This window comes from Pseudochaenichthys georgianus, chromosome 10 (assembly GCF_902827115.2).
Source record: "Pseudochaenichthys georgianus chromosome 10, fPseGeo1.2, whole genome shotgun sequence".
NCBI lineage: Eukaryota > Metazoa > Chordata > Actinopteri > Perciformes > Channichthyidae > Pseudochaenichthys > Pseudochaenichthys georgianus.
In genome coordinates this window covers 31,980,852-31,999,894 of record NC_047512.1, presented here as the reverse complement: position 1 = coordinate 31,999,894, position 19,043 = coordinate 31,980,852, and the positions used below count along the sequence as shown (strand labels likewise).

At 42.1% G+C, this 19,043-nt stretch overlaps 1 protein-coding gene across 1 annotated transcript; it reads right to left on the bottom strand.

Moving 5' to 3' along the window:
• Positions 1-867: 867 nt before the first annotated feature.
• Positions 868-18,554, bottom strand: mtmr7a (myotubularin related protein 7a). Its single transcript, XM_034093712.1, has 14 exons — positions 18,350-18,554; positions 17,946-18,068; positions 17,611-17,773; positions 17,221-17,378; positions 17,011-17,139; positions 14,947-15,081; positions 13,476-13,608; positions 10,283-10,392; positions 9,457-9,582; positions 8,737-8,786; positions 8,460-8,660; positions 8,089-8,223; positions 2,563-2,689; positions 868-2,458 (listed from the first exon to the last, which is right to left on the bottom strand). The coding sequence occupies exons 1-14, from the start codon at positions 18,371-18,373 to the stop codon at positions 2,132-2,134; spliced, it is 1,941 nt and encodes a 646-aa protein (XP_033949603.1). The 5' UTR covers positions 18,374-18,554; the 3' UTR covers positions 868-2,131.
• Between the last annotated feature and the right edge of the window lie 489 nt (positions 18,555-19,043).

Genomic DNA, 19,043 nt, shown 5'->3' with positions numbered 1-19,043 from the left:
CATCTACAATTACACGGATACAATAGTTTAACTCACCTTCAATTATCGTGGTAGTCTCTCGAAACGTAGGTTTCAATCAGTCTTTCTTGGATGCAACAGCCTCTGATGATCCGAGATGAAAAGTGTTTGTTTTTCGCACGCTTCAGCCGGACAGTGAAAGTGAGTGCACCGCTCTAATGGGTCCTGAGTGCACCGCTCTAATGGGTCCGACTAGAATGAAAAATATAGTTAATTCCGCCTATTCCGTCAGCCAAGAAATCGTTTAATCATAAACTTTTTTTTTTCAGGGGGGCCGCAGGGGGGTCCAAACTCAGTGTTAGAAGAGTATTCCTTTGGTACACTTTGGTACTTTTTACTCAAGTACAAGATCTGAGTACTTCTTCAACCTCTGATAATCTTGTTTATTTATTCTTCGTTTGTCACCTTGGTTTGACACAATTTGGAAATACTATGTCAAAACATTGTCAATTGGGAATTTAGGCTTATTCTGTAAATGCAGTTTGGACAGTTTGAATGGTATTTTCTTGCATTAAGGCTAATATATTGAGAAAGTTCAACAAGAAAGACACAGCTGCAAATTAATGTTTAGAGTATAAATAAATAAAATAGCTTGTTCATAACATTTGACATTTCTTGTTTGTGGAAATTCATGTATGTGTACTTTCAGCTGTATATTTGCAGTATTGTACACAGTATACTATACACAAATGTTTGACAAATTCTTTAAAGGGTCGGGTCACTGAAATGACAAAAAAAACAGCCATACAGTACAGGTCATTTTCGTATTATTTTCCAGGAATTCAGATAATATTCAGATGTTCATTTGGGTAATCTGTCTCTTATAGAAAAAAAATACAACTAACAATAATGTATTTATTTATTTATTTAAAAAGAACATTTACACAAATAACACAATGCTGCATTTGTATCAGTTTAACAAATCTGGCTCTTATTCCACTTGAACACAAACTCAATAATACAATACAAAGCTCTTTCAGAACTCCGTTTTAGACTCTCATACACATAAAAACAACATGCATTAAAGCAAGTCAAAAACAAACATCATAGTACAAAAATATCTTAGCATGCTTAATTGATCATATTTGCATTGTTCATTTGCAGTATTGGAGTGCAGGTATTTTGCATTAAAGTTAGATATTTTAACACCAAGAGGGAGAAAAATATTTGAAAAGTCAGTCAGTATATCCGTGTTCACATGCTCGTCTCTGCTGGTGCAGTAATGAGTCGTCCTATCACTAAACACAAACCACTATTTGATTCCCTTTGGTAAGATGTTTGGTTTGTCCACAGCAAATTTGGTGTTGAAATATTGTTGACAAATGTTTATTGTTGCCCTTTTTTAAAATCAATTCAAAAAGACAATTTGTCATGACTTGGAGAGTAATTTCACAAGATATTGTGTATAAAGTTGAAAAGTGAGTTTAGTTCAGGGGGTTTGGGGTTGAAACTTGACACATTTCCAGCAGTGGCTATTAAGGTGTAACTCTAAATTCACTAAAAAACACACAACAGAACAAGTTAATATTTGCAAACATAGCTACATAGATTCTGAATGCCAAGTACCATGTGTCGGCAGCATATTCTGTTTTTTTTCTATCTTTGTTGATTTGCTTGAGTCAGGATTTTTCTTTTATCTTAATTTACTTTTTAAAATCATGTGGCATTGTTCGATCTGCTCATGAATGTTCTAATTTATAATTGATTGTATTATTCTGCTATCTTAAAGTGCAAACAATGCAACTTGATGATAATTGAGTGTTTTTGGAGCTCTGTTATATGTTAAATGTTGCTTTGAAAACGGATTACCAAAGTCCCTCTGTTGACTATTACACATAGTAAGGTTTAAAGCAGAATTGCTAATGAATGAAAATGTATGGAAGACCATAAAAAGCAAGCAGACACGTCTACATGGCTTATTTAACTGGTTATTGTGTTTTGTATTTACTTTATGTGCACCTTTGAGAATCTTCCCCAGGATAAGAGGGTAAGAAGTTAAATACGGTCCGCTAATTTTGTCTGGAGACAGGAAGTAATAGGTACAGTAGTGTTTGCCCAGTGTCACAGTGGACGGCTGCTCGCTGCTACACCTTCCACCAAATGCTACATGTGCTCAGGAGGCTGAGTAGGCAGCCTCATCCGAGTCGGGGTCCCTGGTGCTGTCCTCGCTGAGGGGGGAACGACAGCTCACGTCTGCGATCCCCGACTCCTGGTCGCTGCCGTTGGAGAGGATGGATTTGGATGTTTTGTTGGACTCCTCGGTCTGGAGGGTGATTGGTGCTCTGGGCTGACAGGGGCTGCTGGTGAAGAAGCCCCCGGTGTAGTCCTGAGGGGTGTTGGCCAGGTCATTACAGAACGTCCACCCTGTGGGGCTCTTATCAAAGGGGACTGCTTTCTGGGGAACGCTCCACTCCTGCTCCTGCTCCAACTGGGCAATCTTCTATTGATGATACAAGGCATGACAGTTATTTTCTATAACGAGGAAAAACCCTGCAGTAGCCTCTTGAAAATATCAAGCAGCATGGATTTATAGCCATGTCCTACCTGTTTGTGTGAAGCCAGCTGCTCCTTCAGCTGCTGAGTCTCCTCTTGGATGGCGCTCAGGTAATCCTCTACAGACTGTCGAGGATGCATCCCCCGGTCAAAGCGGTTGTACAGTGCTCTCCAAAACCTGAACCAAGCAAAATATATTCAACTCTGAAATAAGAAGACCTGGAAATTCAAAATACTTGCCTGTAAATATGCCGGAAAACATTTGAAAAAGGTTTGAAGAATTTGATGCCAGCTAATTATTCAGAACAATGCATCCAACTATTTATACACTTTATCTTTTAGCAAAGTTAAGTTCCCTCTGGTACACAGCTACACCATGTACCTTTTTTTGGGCTTTTATTGTGAAAGGTAAGAACAGAAGGAGTGGTTTTGGTTTCGACCACCTTCTTCCATGTTGAAAGGAGAATAAAGTTTGGCGTTTTGTTTTTATTATCTAATCTCTAAGTATAGGTCAAACTCATTAGCCTTGGTTACCATAATTTTGTGGAAGATGCAAAAAAGCATAAAGAAACTCCAAAATTATTATTATTCAATATTATTTTTAAATATTTAAATGTCTTTTTTTCTGTGTTTTCAGTACAGTTTTAGCAACTAATAAAAACATATTCACCATTGTGGATAATTGGGTGATAATGTGTATAGGGAAGGTGGAGCTACTAGTATGATACTGTAGTAATGGCAGGACTCCATCTTTTAATATATCTGAAGTCTGAGAGAATGTTATTTTTTCCATCAGATCACTTTATTGTAGCGGTTAGTTATATTTGTAGAAGATATTTCAGAGCACTATTATCAAATGTGTGTAATATTTCATATAGATATTGACATGTTGTGTGACCCTATCAGTCCTGTGTAAAGTATTAATGACAGAAATCCCTTAATGTATTAATTGCAAGGACAAAGCACCACTGATGTGTAAAGAGCTTAAAACATCAATTATTTTTCCAGCCTTTGCTTCATAGTGTTTTTTAAACATACAAGTAACAGGAGATACCAGGGGCCTCATTTATAACGCTGTGCGTAGGATTCACGTGGGAAGGTTGCTTACGTAGTAGAAATAAAAAAAAATAGGTACAGAAATGTTCCGACATTTTCCGATTCACAAAACATTGCGTACCGGCGAGGGAAGTTCGTACGGCACTTCCTACGCCGGTTTCCCTTTATAAATCACAATCAACTCGAAATGCGGCGCTTTTGCGGGTTTCACGTAACGCCCATATTTGCCTATAAATAGTCAAAGAAACGCCCATTCATTTTGACTGACTGCAGGAAGAAGTTCGCAGGAAATGACGACAGAACAGCTAAAAAAGACATCTCACACCGTGGCCCGTTCTCATTTCATCAAATCCCCCTCCTCGACTCCTCGGTCCTCCGGTAGTGACCCGGAAATGAGTTTTAGCGCGCTATGTTGAAGGACATCTAGGCCCAATCCCAAACCACTCCCTCGAGCCTACCCCTCCGTGACGGAGTGAACTCCGTCTGTAGCCACACCCGCAGCTCAACGAGGCTCCCTCCTGTCAGATGGAGGGAGTAAACACAGCAGCAAGCTTTGGGACGGCCTCCCCTCTCTCCGGCAGAAACAGGAAATGTCGTAACTATATGTAACAACGGTTTCAAATCAGCATCTCTTAGACAAAATGTTTAAATGAATAATTCAAATAAAACTCCAAACATCTTTCATTGTGTTTCAAAGCTCTTTTAGTTTTAAACCTGATGTTTATAAGCTTCTTAGTTTTTGCAACGGTCTGTAAATATACACAACTTTATAATAAAATGCACACATTTACCTTTTTCTAGACTAAACACAGGTACGATCCTAAGTTAAAAACATATGAGGTCATCATGAGGTTGTTAACATCGCAGTTTATCAGTGGATGTTTGCTGGAACTACTTGTAAACAGCGTGTTTCCTGACGACACACACAGCGTGACTCCGGTCAGGTAGAGACCGGTCTCAAGTCAGCACCGCTGCAGACTCGGGCTGCAGTCGGATAGTTTAAAAATCAGCTCCTAAGTTCTAACCCTATCGTCTATTCCTTGACCTCTGAGTGAAACGTCACGGGGTTAAGGGATAGTGGATAGCAGAATTCAAAAGGACTTAGGAGAAGAGACTGCGGTACTTTAGAGAATCCGAATGCACTTTCACTATCCGACGTGTTTATGATGCGCCAGCGGACGTCATTGTGTGCGTCTGCTGCTGTGGGGAAACTATGGAAACCACAGTTTTCTATACAGCGGACTACAACATGGATGTTCAATAAGAACGAGGGACTACTGTAAACTCATCTAGAGACTCTGCACCGTGCTCTGATGCTGCTGCTTTGCTTTATGAACGTGGACAACAGAGAAACATATTCTTCATGACCAAAGTTGGAATTGAAATAAAAAAGGAAAGTGAAACTTATGCTCGCCACCCTCTCCCTCCGGTCCACATTAATACAAATGATCCCAATACGTATGATTGTATGAACTAAAGATCTTAAAATCAATACAAATGTATTTATTATAAACGTTAGTCCTTAACATCTATCACTGTGTATATCACCATTCAAACATCTTTTAGAAGTTGAACAAACCCCACACAGCTCAGTAAAGACTGTGAGATGTTGACTTTATTTGATAATTTCAGTAAAAACTAACGTTCATATTTCTCTTTTTGATTATAATACTGATGAACGTTCAAAACAAAGCACTTTGTTAACTTACCACCTATGTTTTAAAATGCTTAATAAGCACCGTAACTTTCATGATATAATTTCTCGGTCATAATCGGTTGTTTCCGTGAACGGCCGACTGTTGAGTGACGGCAAATGCTGCGGCTGCAAGGCATTGTGGGGCAGCATTTTCGCTTCTCCTGTCGGTTAGGGAGGTCCAGTGGTTCCTAAGCTAAAGGAGGTTATAAAGGAAGTTTGAAACCTCCTTTCCTATCATTCTCATCATTCTAGAGAATTCGAACGGCACTTATCATGGCTGCCACTGAGGGACTTCCGGGTCATTTCACTCCTTTAGGAAGGTTCCTAAGCTAAATGGACTATTCGACCTCAGCCTCGCTGTTTGAGGGCTTGATAGCCCACTCCCCCTCCACACTCGTTGCTTTGGAACAGCCCTCAAGATGGCGGACCCTCCGCGTGAACGCGCAAACAGGGGGGTAGGGTGTAGGGGGCGGTTTGGGAATGGGCCCTAATTTCTCTAAATGCACTTCGAGGATCGAGCGTCGAGGAGGCTCTCTGAAGGAGCTATAACCGAGGATACACTGATGGGTCCTCCACGGCTCCTTTGTGGATGCATTTCCGGGAACAGAAATGTTTCAAAGCGTCGTGACGCACGGCCGGACTTATCTCAGCCAATGACAGCTCTGCATGCATCCCCTGGATATTATTTTAGAAACTGCTCTCATCGCAACGCGATGTTTACAGAGAGAACAGCTGTGAGGGCCGTGCAGAAAGCAGAGCAGTGTGTAAAATATATATCACTCAGTATAACAGGCCTACTCTTTTTATTTGCTTTAGTTTAGTAGATATATACAAACAAAGAGTCCATATTTTTCTAAAACCATTTAGTGCTTCACATAATAAAATACACAACGGCTGTAGCATGATTATGCTTTAGGAACTGTAGGGGTGTGTGTGTGTGTGTGTGTGTGTGTGTGTGTGTGTGTGTGTGTGTGTGTGTGTGTGTGTGTGTGTGTGTGTGTGTGTGTGTGTGTGTGTGTGTGTGTGTGTGTGTGTGTGTGTGTGTGTGTGTGTGTGTGTGTGTGTGTGTGTGTGTGTAGGTGTGTGTGTTGTACAGTATAGGTGTGTGTGTGTTGTACAGTTCGTAGATGCAGCGGACAGACAGGTCTCAGTTGGTTTGGTGTCCTCTGCTTACTTCTAATACTTTTGGCCTGTAATTTATTTCCCTCATTGTAGCGACCAGAGGGGGGGGGATTTATCCAGTCTCTGATAGTGTTACGTTATTATGAGAGTGCTCTGTTTGATTTTGAAATTGTATATATTTATATAAATATATACGTGTGTGTGTGTGTCCCCGCATCTGTAGCCTGTTATTGTCTCATTATACCGCACTGTGAATGAATCAAAGTAAATATATAAGTGGTCATGAACACATCTGTCCGTCAGACAGAGGGCTGCTGTGCCTCCTATCATCATTAATGGACGTCTCTTTAAGATGACGACCGCTCAGAGGAGAGGAGTTCTCATTTCTCTAACCGCCTGCTGCTTCCCCTCCTCTTTCCTTGGCACCCCTCCTCAGTCCTCCGCTCGCATCTCCTGTGGGCGGGAATAAGTCTCGAGGATAGGAGTCGAGGAGGGGAGTTAGAGAAATGAGAAAGGGCCCGTGTCAGATTTAAGTTATTTTGGGGAGGTCGAGATAAATCATATTGTTTGGTGGATGCAGTTTGAACCAGAATAGAAGCATGGAGGTCGGATCGTCACCAACATAAATAAATAAGTGGTCTGAAAAAGGTTAATGACAAAAAAAATACACATAGCCTAAGCTTCCTCAGGCAGTGTGTTTGTAGCGGGGACAGGACAATTACTTATCAAGTAGGCTATTGGCGAACGGCACAAAACATGATTAAACATGATGATAGTATATAAAACCATGTTCGTATCTATACAACCTATAGAAAAGCAAAAGGGCGTCAGTTTAAAGTAATTCTGTCCTTCGGTTTACCGCACCATTTATTTTTCTTAACAAGAGAACATATTCGAGGGGTGATCAATAACATTTCCGTATTTATTTATTTCTCCAAGTTAAGTTTTTGTGTGCACTGAGGAGTCGCAAACAGGCGTTTGTTTAATCATTTTAAGATTGGCTTTAATCAATGTTTGAAAATGAATTCTTCATATATGATAAATGAGAGGTAACATTTTATTTATGGTATCATTTCCACATATTTCTTCCTTCTGCCAACGGTGTCGCAGTTTCTCGTCTCTCCCGTTTTTGTGCTTAGTGCGTACGCATGGGTTAGAGTTTGCGTGGAGGACTGCGACGAAGGTAACTTCGTCACTGGACTGACGGCTTCAGGCCGGGTAATAGGGCACTTTATTAGCGTGTTTGCACAGTATATGTTGTCTGTGGCTGATGATTGTGTGCACCTGGTGTCCTGTGGTGTCTCCTCCCCCCTCACCTGTGTCTTGTTGTGATGATTGGGAGTGTGGGTATTTAGGCTCTGTTGCCCTGTCTGTTGGGAGGGCTGGGTGTGTGTGTGAGATCCTTGTGGCTGCAGGATGGGTGAAAGGAGAACCGCAGATTGAGGCGGTGAACTTGTTTTTAATAAATGCCCACGCCGGGTTATATTTTTGGACGTTCTGCCTCTGTCTCCTTGCTTGGTCGGGCCGCTCAATTGGCAGCTTCACAAGGACCGCACGTTTTCCCGTCAAGTTAGTATTTTATAAATCGCAAACATTGCGTAGAAACTGGCGTACGCCATTTTTTTACCGTATATCCCTTTATAAATGAGGCCCCAGATCTTAAACCTCAGATGCATGTGTTGTCACTATTTGTGAGGACCTACTTAAAGCAGTAAGGGGCGGTGGAGGGCCGGAGGAGCCCCTGAGTCTGGCTGTGGTCGGGTCGGTACAGAGGGTTGATGTAGTCGGCCCGGTTCATCCACAGATAACTCCAAAGAGAGTGAGTCTTCTCTCGCAGTCTGTATGAATGTAAAGAGATAAAGACAGAATCAAATCATGGAGAATGCAGGAACAACATGGATTTAGAAAACATCTTTTGGTTGGTTTCTAGCAAGAGTCGTCTCAATTTGCATAATCCTGGGGATAAACTGTTCAACTGTCACTCCTCCTCAGCACTCAGTCTCCTCTCACTGACAAGATGTCTGTGCTGTGAAAAGGAAAAGAAAGTAATGGCGGCGGCAGGTTTAAATCTCACCCCAGCTCTCTCCTCTCCCGCTGGTTGTTGCCAATGAAGTTGCCGTACTGGCAGGAGTAGATGTGGCTGTGAATGGTGATGAGGAACCTCGCGTTGAACTCAAAGGCGCAGGGGAACTGCTCCATGAGCTGCCAGACGCATTCCAGGAACTGGTCGATGACCGGAGAGACCTCTTTAGGGTCTCCCTGCAGGTGGTTGCATCTGGAGAGGAGGACACAACGGTTAGATCAAAACTAGACATCAAAGATGCTCGGAAAGTAATATTTAACAGTCAAACCTGTGAGAGAACTTGTGTCCAAATGAGATCCAGTCTTTCTCAATTAGAACCTTAGAGTAGAAAAAAACTTGAAATGTTATAAAAAGCACACGGTGTATCAGGGTGATTGTAGGTTAAACAAATACAAACAATGACAGCTGGGGGGGATAATATTCCAAGAAACAAATGTCTGTGGTTGATCCAAGCTTTCAAAGTGGTTTCATAACCTATATGGGAATTTGTGACTTTACCGTGAGAGAATTTTCTTTTTTTCTTGCAAATGAAGGATTTAATAATCTCAGAGAATATTTTTTCTGGTATCTTTGTGAGGTTTTTTTCCAAAAAGAACTTCCCTTCCAGCTCTGTAAATCTTAGACATATTGCAAAGGTAATCCCGCAGAATGACTGAACCTCCTCACCCTCTGTGTGGGGTGATTTCCCCCCGAATTAAACGGCAAATTCAGAAAAACAGGCTTGTCTATTAGGCTTAGTGGGTCTTAGTGGAATCCAAGTTACGCTGCCTAAACTTTACTGATTAGAGGAACAAGCCTCACAGGACTTCCATTAGATGCAGCCAAACACAGCCTTTGGTACACTCGGTATCATATTCCCACTTTCATAACTGAACTTTAGAATAAGATACAGAGTGTAGCAGAGAGGTATGTGACATTTACAATGCTTTTCAAAAATTCAGTTCTACACTGTAACTTAAATAGAAAAGGGTAAAGGTTTATTATCTACCATGAGTCCTCGGAGGGTCCTGTAGTGAGGGTCCAGCAGCACACAGGCCACTGAACACACCTGAGCGGTGCGGTCCCACCCGTCTGAGCAGTGCACCAGGACACTGACCCCCTCCTCTGCAACAGCCTGCACACACACACAAACTCATTCAGTCAATGTAAGCACTGTGCATTGCATGAACAAAAATCTGTAAAATAATACATTGAAAAATAACTACTGCAGTCAAAAAGCATTTTTATATTTCTAAAGCTAGCAACTTTAGATAAACCTGGTAAATCACCCCAATGAAGGCCTTGTGAAGACGTGTTCTCCTGATATTTTCAACAATATTGTAGTTGCATCGGAGGTATTAAAACAAATCTTTACAGGATATTTACAGGAGGCACCCCAGAAGCTAACCCCGGCGGTCCCCAGCCACCTAACATGTGCATTGCGAGGAAACAGCCCAAAAAAACCAGAATAATTAAATATCACAGTATAGGCTATGCGTGCCAAAGCTATATTAAAAACAGCACTGTCTGTCTGTCTGCTTTCCTTTACACGGACACACCCACAACACACAGCATGCGAGGGGGACCCAGAGGCACACAAAGAGGGGAGCAATATGAAATACTCCTTTTGGAGGCTGTTTGAGGTGCTGTTGAAGAGTTTTGTCTTATAACGTTAGTTTTTCTATTATTTTGTCCATCCTACTTAATGTAGATCTGTGACGGTACCATAACAATGTTGCATGATCTAGTTTGCACAGACAGTTTCGGCTGGGTGCATCTCATTAGTTGCACGCACGCACAGACAGACAGACAGACAGACAGACAGACAGACAGACCTTAGCAATAAAGATGCCTGCATCCAAAACAGCTTTGATGTGCTTCAGCCAGCCAGAGCTCTCCAGTCCTTCCAGGAAGTCTGACATGGAGGGGGAGCGCAGCTCACACACTGTAAGCACAACACAGCTGTCTCACTGGCAGGAAACACGGAGCATACCTGATCATTGCACTTTATTAAACCTAACATTCACAGCACTGACAACCTCCAAGACGGCACATGTTATTGATATTGGGAATATCAGCACAGTATGCCACGCAGGGTTCAATTCAAAACTGATTTTTTTTCCCCAGCTTTTAACATAATGGATAATTTGGACCCCAGTCTGTCAACACTTAGTCCAGAGACACGGACTCCCATGAAAATTTGAAATGATATTCATGTTTCCCTGAAGATGAATCCTACTAACATTGGTGATCCCCTGTCCACAGGACTTATCTATTTATCTTGTATCTTTCTCTAAACAAGAAGAGTAAAAAAAGCAAGAGAACCACTGTACGCGAGTAGACTCTTCATCTCATGGTTAAGTATTTTAGTACATAAATGTTGGACAAAAGCCATTCTTAAACGAAAAATATCCCAGTCAAGGCACACAAATACAAATCCATTTCTGAACCATAAGGCTTCCTGCATTGTGTTTGTTTATATTGTAAATCTGAGGGGTCAGGGTTCAATGTAAATATTTGCAAGTTGACGTGAACCTGTTTCTCCTTGGATGACATTGCATTTGCTCTGGACGATTTATCACATTACTATTCGTAATTTAGACACTTGTTTAGATAACCGATCAAAACATCTGCTCACTCCACACTCATTAGGCTGTTGACATAGGTGACAAATTATTTTTTGCTGACACCTTATCAGTGTGCTGACCTGTAAAAGTGCTCCGAGGCCACAGATGGGAGAGCACACAGGTGAGTGGGTTCATTCAACCTTCCATAACACTAGTAGGGCAAACTTCCACTCTGAAGAAATATTTGAGCAAATGCTGCCAGCCGGGGGGTCTTTGGAATCTCATTGAAGTGTGCAGAGTAGAGGGTAGGGAGTCAGGCGGGCTCTGAGGGGGCAGTCTCCAGAATTTAAAGACTTCCCTTGTCCTGCCAGGGGGCACAGAGTTATCACAACTAAGAGCAGCTATAACTTTTCAGACTTGAAATCGCATAATTCTCACGCCCTCGGTCTCTCTTTGGGGGATAAGGTCCCGGATTGTCCACTCCGGGAAACCAAAATAGCTCAGAAAAAAAATCCAGATGGATTCAAAGTCTTCCTAGGAGCACCCCTGCACAATACCCAGAAATTCTCCTGTAGGGGCTCATTTGAGGCCTGAAAGCCACAGGGGTAGCGTGGGGTCCCGCTCTGCTATAGTAATGTGAAGAAGCAGCGGACTTTAAAGGGAAATGGAAACACTTTTCAAACTGCTTTCCATGCGACAATATTACCATTAGGAAATGTATTTATCTAGTCTATTTCCAATGTAAACGATCGAGATACGCGAATTTACTTTTTGAAATACGTGCCTAATGACCATGGGCGCTTCCATTGCTCCGGGACTTTTCCAGTGACGTCACTGATTGGGTACGGCTTCCTGGGCCAAAGCTCAATAACAAACAACATGGCGTGCAATGCACCAGTAGTTTACATTACAAGAAAACGGTCGTCGTCAGGAGTTTATTGTATTGCCCCAGGCTGCACAAATGGATTTTATACAAAGAAGGAAGAAGTACATTTCCATAGGCTGCCACTAAAGGATGAGAAGCTGCTCAAAGTCCAGTCTGGATGCCTGGTTCAATACAAAACATTGGATTTGAAGCCAGGATCTGTTCCCACAATATTCGATTTCTCAACGTATGCAGTCGGGAACACCGACCGTCCCAGCACGTCGGCCGCGCAAGACAATGACAGTGTCAACAAACGTGAAGTTCGAGCCACCAAACGAGTTGCTTCAGCTGCCGAGAGAGAGGTAAATATTGCAGCACTACCAGATTACTAGCTCACACATGTATTTACTGACACAGTGTGAACTTATTAATTAACGCAATCGCGTCCAAACTAAATGGTAGCTATTATTATGACGCACAATAGAGAATTGGGGGTGTTCTATAGCTCAACTAATTAAACTGGCATACACACGCTCATCTGTCGAAAACAGCCCTAAAATGGCTAGTATTGCTATTGATGGATGGTATTGCAGGACCCAGAGCGCACGGAGCACAGAGCGGACAGCAGATAACGGAATTGCAGTTGTATTGCTTATAGATTATCAGAACATTTCAAAGGGGACACAGCCCCATTGGATATTAACCTATGGATTAACTACATCATCGTTTTTATCGTTGTAATGCCATTGAAGACCAGTTTAGACCAGACAATGAGGAAGGTAAGCCGTTAGCCTGGCGTATGTTAGTACCTAGCGCCACTTGTTTTGATGTACGTTTTTGTGGATAACCTCGCGAGTTTGTATCTTTCAGTGTTGAGGTGGGCACCGTTAGATTCTGTGTCTCCTTGCGATCATAAACGATGTGTTGGATGTGCGGCTAGGATAAGTAATAAGGGAGCTATCGTGCAGTAATAGGTTAGCATTTTCGCTCGGGGCTAATTCAGAGGCTCACTGTTAGCATTGTGTTTTTTTAATTTTTTTATTCCGGATCGTATGCCACTCTATTCGACCGAATCGGTTCATACGCATAGGCCATGGGATGCCTGGTAACTGTAGATGCTTCCACATCAATGTCATCTCCCGACGAATAGTCAAATTCATCGTTCAAAACGTCGATCTCATTGCAAAATTCCTCCATCGCTGCCATATCTGCTACGTTGTGTTGACTTTCGGTGGAGCGAAAAACACAGCCAGTGACGTCACCATTTGGGACTCCCCTAATGGCGGCGGCCTGGTCCCGGAATTCCCCACCCGGCCGGCGGATAATTAATTTTCTTTTGGCGAGTAATATCATATACAATAAATATTACGATCAATATCCATTGTAAAATGAATAAACTACCGGAATATTATAACTGTAATTGGTGTTTCCTTTCCCCTTTAAACAAGACAATGCCGGAAAATATACATTTAGTTTCGCAAACATTGATGTGGTGAAATATTTCTGACACTGTGATGAATGCTATGCTGGAGCTTTAACAGTAAATACATCTAAAATCATTGTGAGAAGCCCTTGCAGTAAAGATTGGATAATTACCTTCCATCATTTTCTGTTGGCTGTTTCTCATCACGTGGATGTTCTCGATTCCGATGAACTGGAATTTAATGTTGGAGTAGTTGTCTTCGTTTTCATATCCTTTTCCTGCAGCTCGGTTTGCGATTGCATTCAGCTGAAAAATACATTTGATATATTTGGGATTGCCAGAGTCTTTCAAAAGGTAAATCTTTCAAAAGTGGAACTAGAATTGGATCCTCCTTCCAGGTACACTTTTGAAAAAGCCTGTTAGCCACTCAAAAATCCAAGTTGGCCACCAATGATGGTTTAGAAGTGTCATTTTTTGCCATGTATGAAGGATCTTGGTGTTAAAAACATACATGTTTGACCTAGTACTGTACAAACAAATTCAAACTACAATTCAGGTATTTCTACCATATCTGAGCCATAAAATCAAAAAAAATCTGCAAATCGAAAAACAGGGTAGCCACACATGCCTCGTAATGGCTTTGGGTTTAGGAGTGTAGTGGTAGAGGTAGTACTTGTGAGATCATGGTGTCCAGGACATGGTTAAACCGTACACCCCAGCACGTGCACTCCGCTCTGCATCAACCAAACGGTTCGCTGCACCATCGCTGCGAAGGGGACCCAAGTTCCCATCAGCAAAAACACGTGGGTTTGCTATCCTGGCTCCAAAATGGTGGAATGAGCTCCCCATTGACATCAGGACAGCAGATAGCTTACACACCTTCCGGCGCAGACTGAAAACTCATCTCTTTCGACTCCACTTCGAGCGATAGAACTATTAACAAAGCACTTATATACTAATAAAGGACTGGCTTATCTAAAGCCAGTTGTGTAGCACTTGAAATGTTTTTGCTCTATGAAACCTGATGTACTCATATGATTCTGTTTTCTTCAAGTTTGTATTTTGTTGGTCGAACGCACTTATTGTAAGTCGCTTTGGATAAAAGCGTCAGCTAAATGCAATGTAATGTAATGTTCAGTAACTTATGTTGTGCTTTAGTGGCACAATGCTAAGCCACACATTTTGTATTTAAAAACGACAAAAAAAAGCTCTGAAGAAGTTTCTTAAAATTGTAAATTTGACCTCCCAGTAGTCAAAACAAATAATTCAATACCAAATTCCCAAAATTGATCCAGTGTTTAAAATATCTTGGAAATGGCAGCCATCTTGGAAAATGGTGGCGAACAGGTTTTTCCCGATCGTTTTCCCCAGAGGGATGAACATGGACGTTTTGGTGCTTGCATCAATTTTTGAAAGATTGTTACAGCTATCTGCAGAATTAAACACACCTTTTTGAGACAAAAAGTATTTCAAAAAACCTGTTGCATAACATTTGATTCAACAAGCAAATAGCCAGGATGTTTTCAAGGCTCAAGGCGAGCACATCCAGCTGGCAGTATAGAAAACAAAGCCCACCTGAACACACAGCATAGTACTGTAAGAGTTGTATTTACACAGGCTGTTCCTTAGGCACAAAGGGCTCACCTTAGGCCTGGTGTCCACCACATACATGAAGTCGCTGTGGGGATTGGACCTCAAGATGGCCTCCAGCATCTGCTCGTCCTCCAGGCATCGAGCGCTGAAACCTGACAGGGGCTGACTGCTGCGGCAGATGGCAGCCTGGGAGGAGGCAAGAGGCACTCCGCTTCAAACAGGAATGTTTTCTCTCCTCATACTTTAAGAATTATTACTTTGGATGACATTGAGAAATAAAGAAAATCCAAAATGTGAGAATCGGGGAGAATACACATTCACAGTGCTTTTTCTTTCCCTGCATTTTCAATTTCAATTAAATATCAACCAAACAATCTCCATTTAATAGCCACAGGGGAAAGTCCCAGAGACTGCTGTTGTGCGAGTCTCCCTTCTTTAACCAGAGCGGAGCCCCTTTGTACGAACTGAGCTCCTCACGCAGGACCCGAACCCTGGGAAGCTGACCTCACACTCATAAAGCACTCCCAACTGTCCGGTTGAGGGTTAATAGAAGGCATTACAAATGTCATGGCTTATTCCTGATTCAAATATAGAAAATGGAATTGATTCATGGTTTGATTTATTTACAGAGTAGACGTCTCCTCGGAGGAGCGCTTGTACGCTTGACAAAGTGCCTGTTTAGAATCCATGAGCTTCTCTCTTTCTTTCAAATGGGTTCCTTATTTTTTATATATTTTCTGTCCTATGTATTTTAGTAATCTGTAGTTGCATGTCTATTCCTGTTACCTTGGCAAGATAAGATGTTGCCATGAAACAAACAAGCCAATTTTATTTGAATAATAATAACTGAAATGGACAATATAACCGTTTTGCCCTCCATCTTCACAGAAACAAAGTCTCATACTTTCCTGTAGTCAGGCTGTGTTGTAGAAGAAGTACATGTAGACAAACTGAGAAAAGTATACTAAACCAACACTGTTGCAATACAAATCAACTGTTACACCTTTTATTATTTCAGGCTTTATTTGATAAAATATCAGCAAACGTTTTACATTTGTACTGCTAGTTACGTAATATTTACTTTTTTTTCAATTAAAGCCAGCGAAAAATAAATCTACATGTTATCTTATTTACTACTTTGCTTGTTCAGGGTTGCTAAAAACCCTACACATCACTGTCAGAGCTTGATAAATGTATTGGACTCTTAAATAGAGCCTGTTTTAGATATTGTAACTACGCAAGGAATAAAACTTGAAGTTGTTGCCTGTTACAAATACCTTGGTATCTGGCTTGATGATTGTCTCACTTTTAAACTTCATGTCAATAACCTGCTTAAAAAACTGAGGGTTAGGCTAGGTTTCTTCTACAGGAACAAGTCCTGTTTCTCGCTTGAGGCCAGGAAAAGGCTAGTCACTGTGACCTTTTTACCTGTGCTGGACTATGGGGATCTGATGTATATGAATGCACCTGCCAATTGCCTGGTCAAGTTAGATGCTGCGTATCACAGCGCACTGAGATTTGTGACACACTGTAAAGCATTAACCCATCACTGTACCCTGTATGCAAGGGCTGGTTTGCTTTCACTAACTGTACGGAGGCTCAGTCACTGGTACATGTTTATATACAAAGCCATGTTAGGGAAACTTCCATCTTATATCTGCTCCCTGATCTCACGGAAAATTGTAAGTGGCTACTGCCTGAGATCGAATGCTGTGGTTTTATTAAATGTGCCAACTGCTAGGACTGTCTTAGGGAAGACAGCTTTTAGATGCGCAGCTCCTCTGTCTTGGAACAGTCCGCAAATTAAATGGAAACTGAACAATCTGGTGCCACTAAATGTTTTTAAAGCTCGGTTGGATGCTACTCAATCGGAAGCTATTGGTACCTGTTTATGTGGATAATTATGTAAATGATGCTGTATGATGTCCTTTTGTTGTTCTGTTTATGTTTCATGTGGAACTACTTGAGCAGGTCTCCCTTGGAAAAGAGATCAATGAGCTCAATGGGATTTATCTGTATAAATAAAGGTTTGAAATGAAATTAAATGAAATTAACTCAAGTTGCCACAGGGAGAATATGGAAAATATAAAAAGCAATTGTATGTTGTCAACTTACATGATTTTCTTTGGAGTAGTAGGACAGAGTAGGAAATCGGCCTCTGCTTCTGAACTTGGAGCTCCCCACGATGACCGGAGGTGTGGCCGACTCAGGCACAAACAGGTCAGCTGGGTACGTGTCACTCACCTTTGAGAAAAACAAAACAGAATTCCAAACTTCTGCAATGTCCATATTGGGATGAAAATAATCAGAGGTCAGCTAACTAACCTTGTAGTGTTGGTTGACAGAGGAGAGTTTCCACAGGGAGTTTGGCAGCCCCATTCTGCGGTAATCAGCCCTGAGGTCCAAAAAGTCCCATTCCGGCCGTCTCTCCTCGGCATCAATGTTAGGCTTATAGGAGAAGCAATACAGCTCATCGGGACGCTCTGCAACAGACAACAAGAGTCAATATAATTTCGAAGTGATGAAATGTGGGATTTCCACCCAGGGGCGCCGTAAGGAGGTGAAAAGTTAGGACGATTCTAAGGGCCCGTGACTGACAGGGGCCCAAACAACTTTAGTACATTAAGAAAAAAATGTTTAAGTAACCAATGTGATATCTTTTCATGGGGCCCAAAATCCCTGGTGGTGCCCCTGTTTACACCGCCTAAAGGTTACCTGGCTGGGAGAGTCTCTGTAGGGACAGGTGGACATCATGGCACTCCCTCTCTCTGGGGATGACAAAGTTTAGGACCTGGAAGTTCTTGCAGTGAATGAGCAGAGAAGATCCTGAGGCTGTGGCGGCTTGTTTCTCCAAACTGCACACCAAACTGTGAAGCATCTGGGAAAAGATATGGAAGGTCAATATGGGCCTTGTGTTGCAAATACATAGCACAGCATGGATGCACAGTGACAACCTAAAAAAACATAATGTATTGTCAACAGCATGTGCATTGTTAAATATGAGGCCTTCACTGTTTTTACTCAGTATTTGTGCTACTGCCAGTGCCTACCCATGTTTCATTGCGCACTCCAGCTTCGTTCTCCACAAAGATGGTGTGTGTGGCTGTCAGATAGAGGGTGCCCACCCTACTTCTTCTGGGAGAGATTCTATCCAGCAGCCTGACATTGTCCACCTGCAGGAGGAAGAGCAATAACAACATGAGACAGCCTCATCACACACACACGCGCACACACGCACGCACACACACACGCACGCGCACACACACACACACAATGGCTGAAAGCAGGAGGACCCTGGCTGCCTACGTGGCCGACTGTGCACACACCCTTTAATTATTCCTGTTTGTTTACATAATTGCATTAATACTGCAGTGATCGTGGCTGTTTGTGCTGAGGGGACACTGGTGTTCAGTGCGGAAATGTAGCTAATCAGTGCAGCCAGACCCGAGGTTACCTTTGGCAGTCGGATGTGCTCCATCAGCAGCTGAGAGATGAGCCGCAGCTTCCTGAACCAGTCACGATACGACTACCAACAGCACAGCATGTGTGCGATATTATAAAAACAATATGCAGTAGGTTAGATTAAATGGTTACGGTTGTTCGTCAGTAGCGCGCAGGTAAACGCTGCCATAATATCTGCTGCCTGGAGTCTTCATGGGAGCTACACCGCTGGGTCCTAGAGCCCGCCCCGTATCGAGTGTTAAAGGGGGACTCGGGTCTCGAGCTGACCAAAGTTACATTAGCTTACATTAATGTAAGTGTTCATCGTGCAAAGTAAGTTCATTTTAGAAATGTTCTCACCTCAAGACATCGAAGAAGAACATTTGTTTTACCGCTAATCTTCACTGAAATTACTATTGTTATTTCCTTTTTGCATTATTGGTCAATGGAGTGGTTTATTCACAAATAGCGAGCAAACGTTATTATGGTGAGAGAAGCTTTTTTCAGAACGGTAGTGATTAACATAGGCTAAACATCAGAGGCGGCGCTAGGGGGTGGCTACTTGGGCTCAAGCCCCGGATGTTTTCTGAAAAGCCCCGGATGTTTCACTTAAAAAAATAAAATAAAAAAATAATATATATATATATATTTTTTTTAAATGTCTCGGGAGTAATGTGCAGTACCGGAGTCCACCAGAGAGGCAGCCG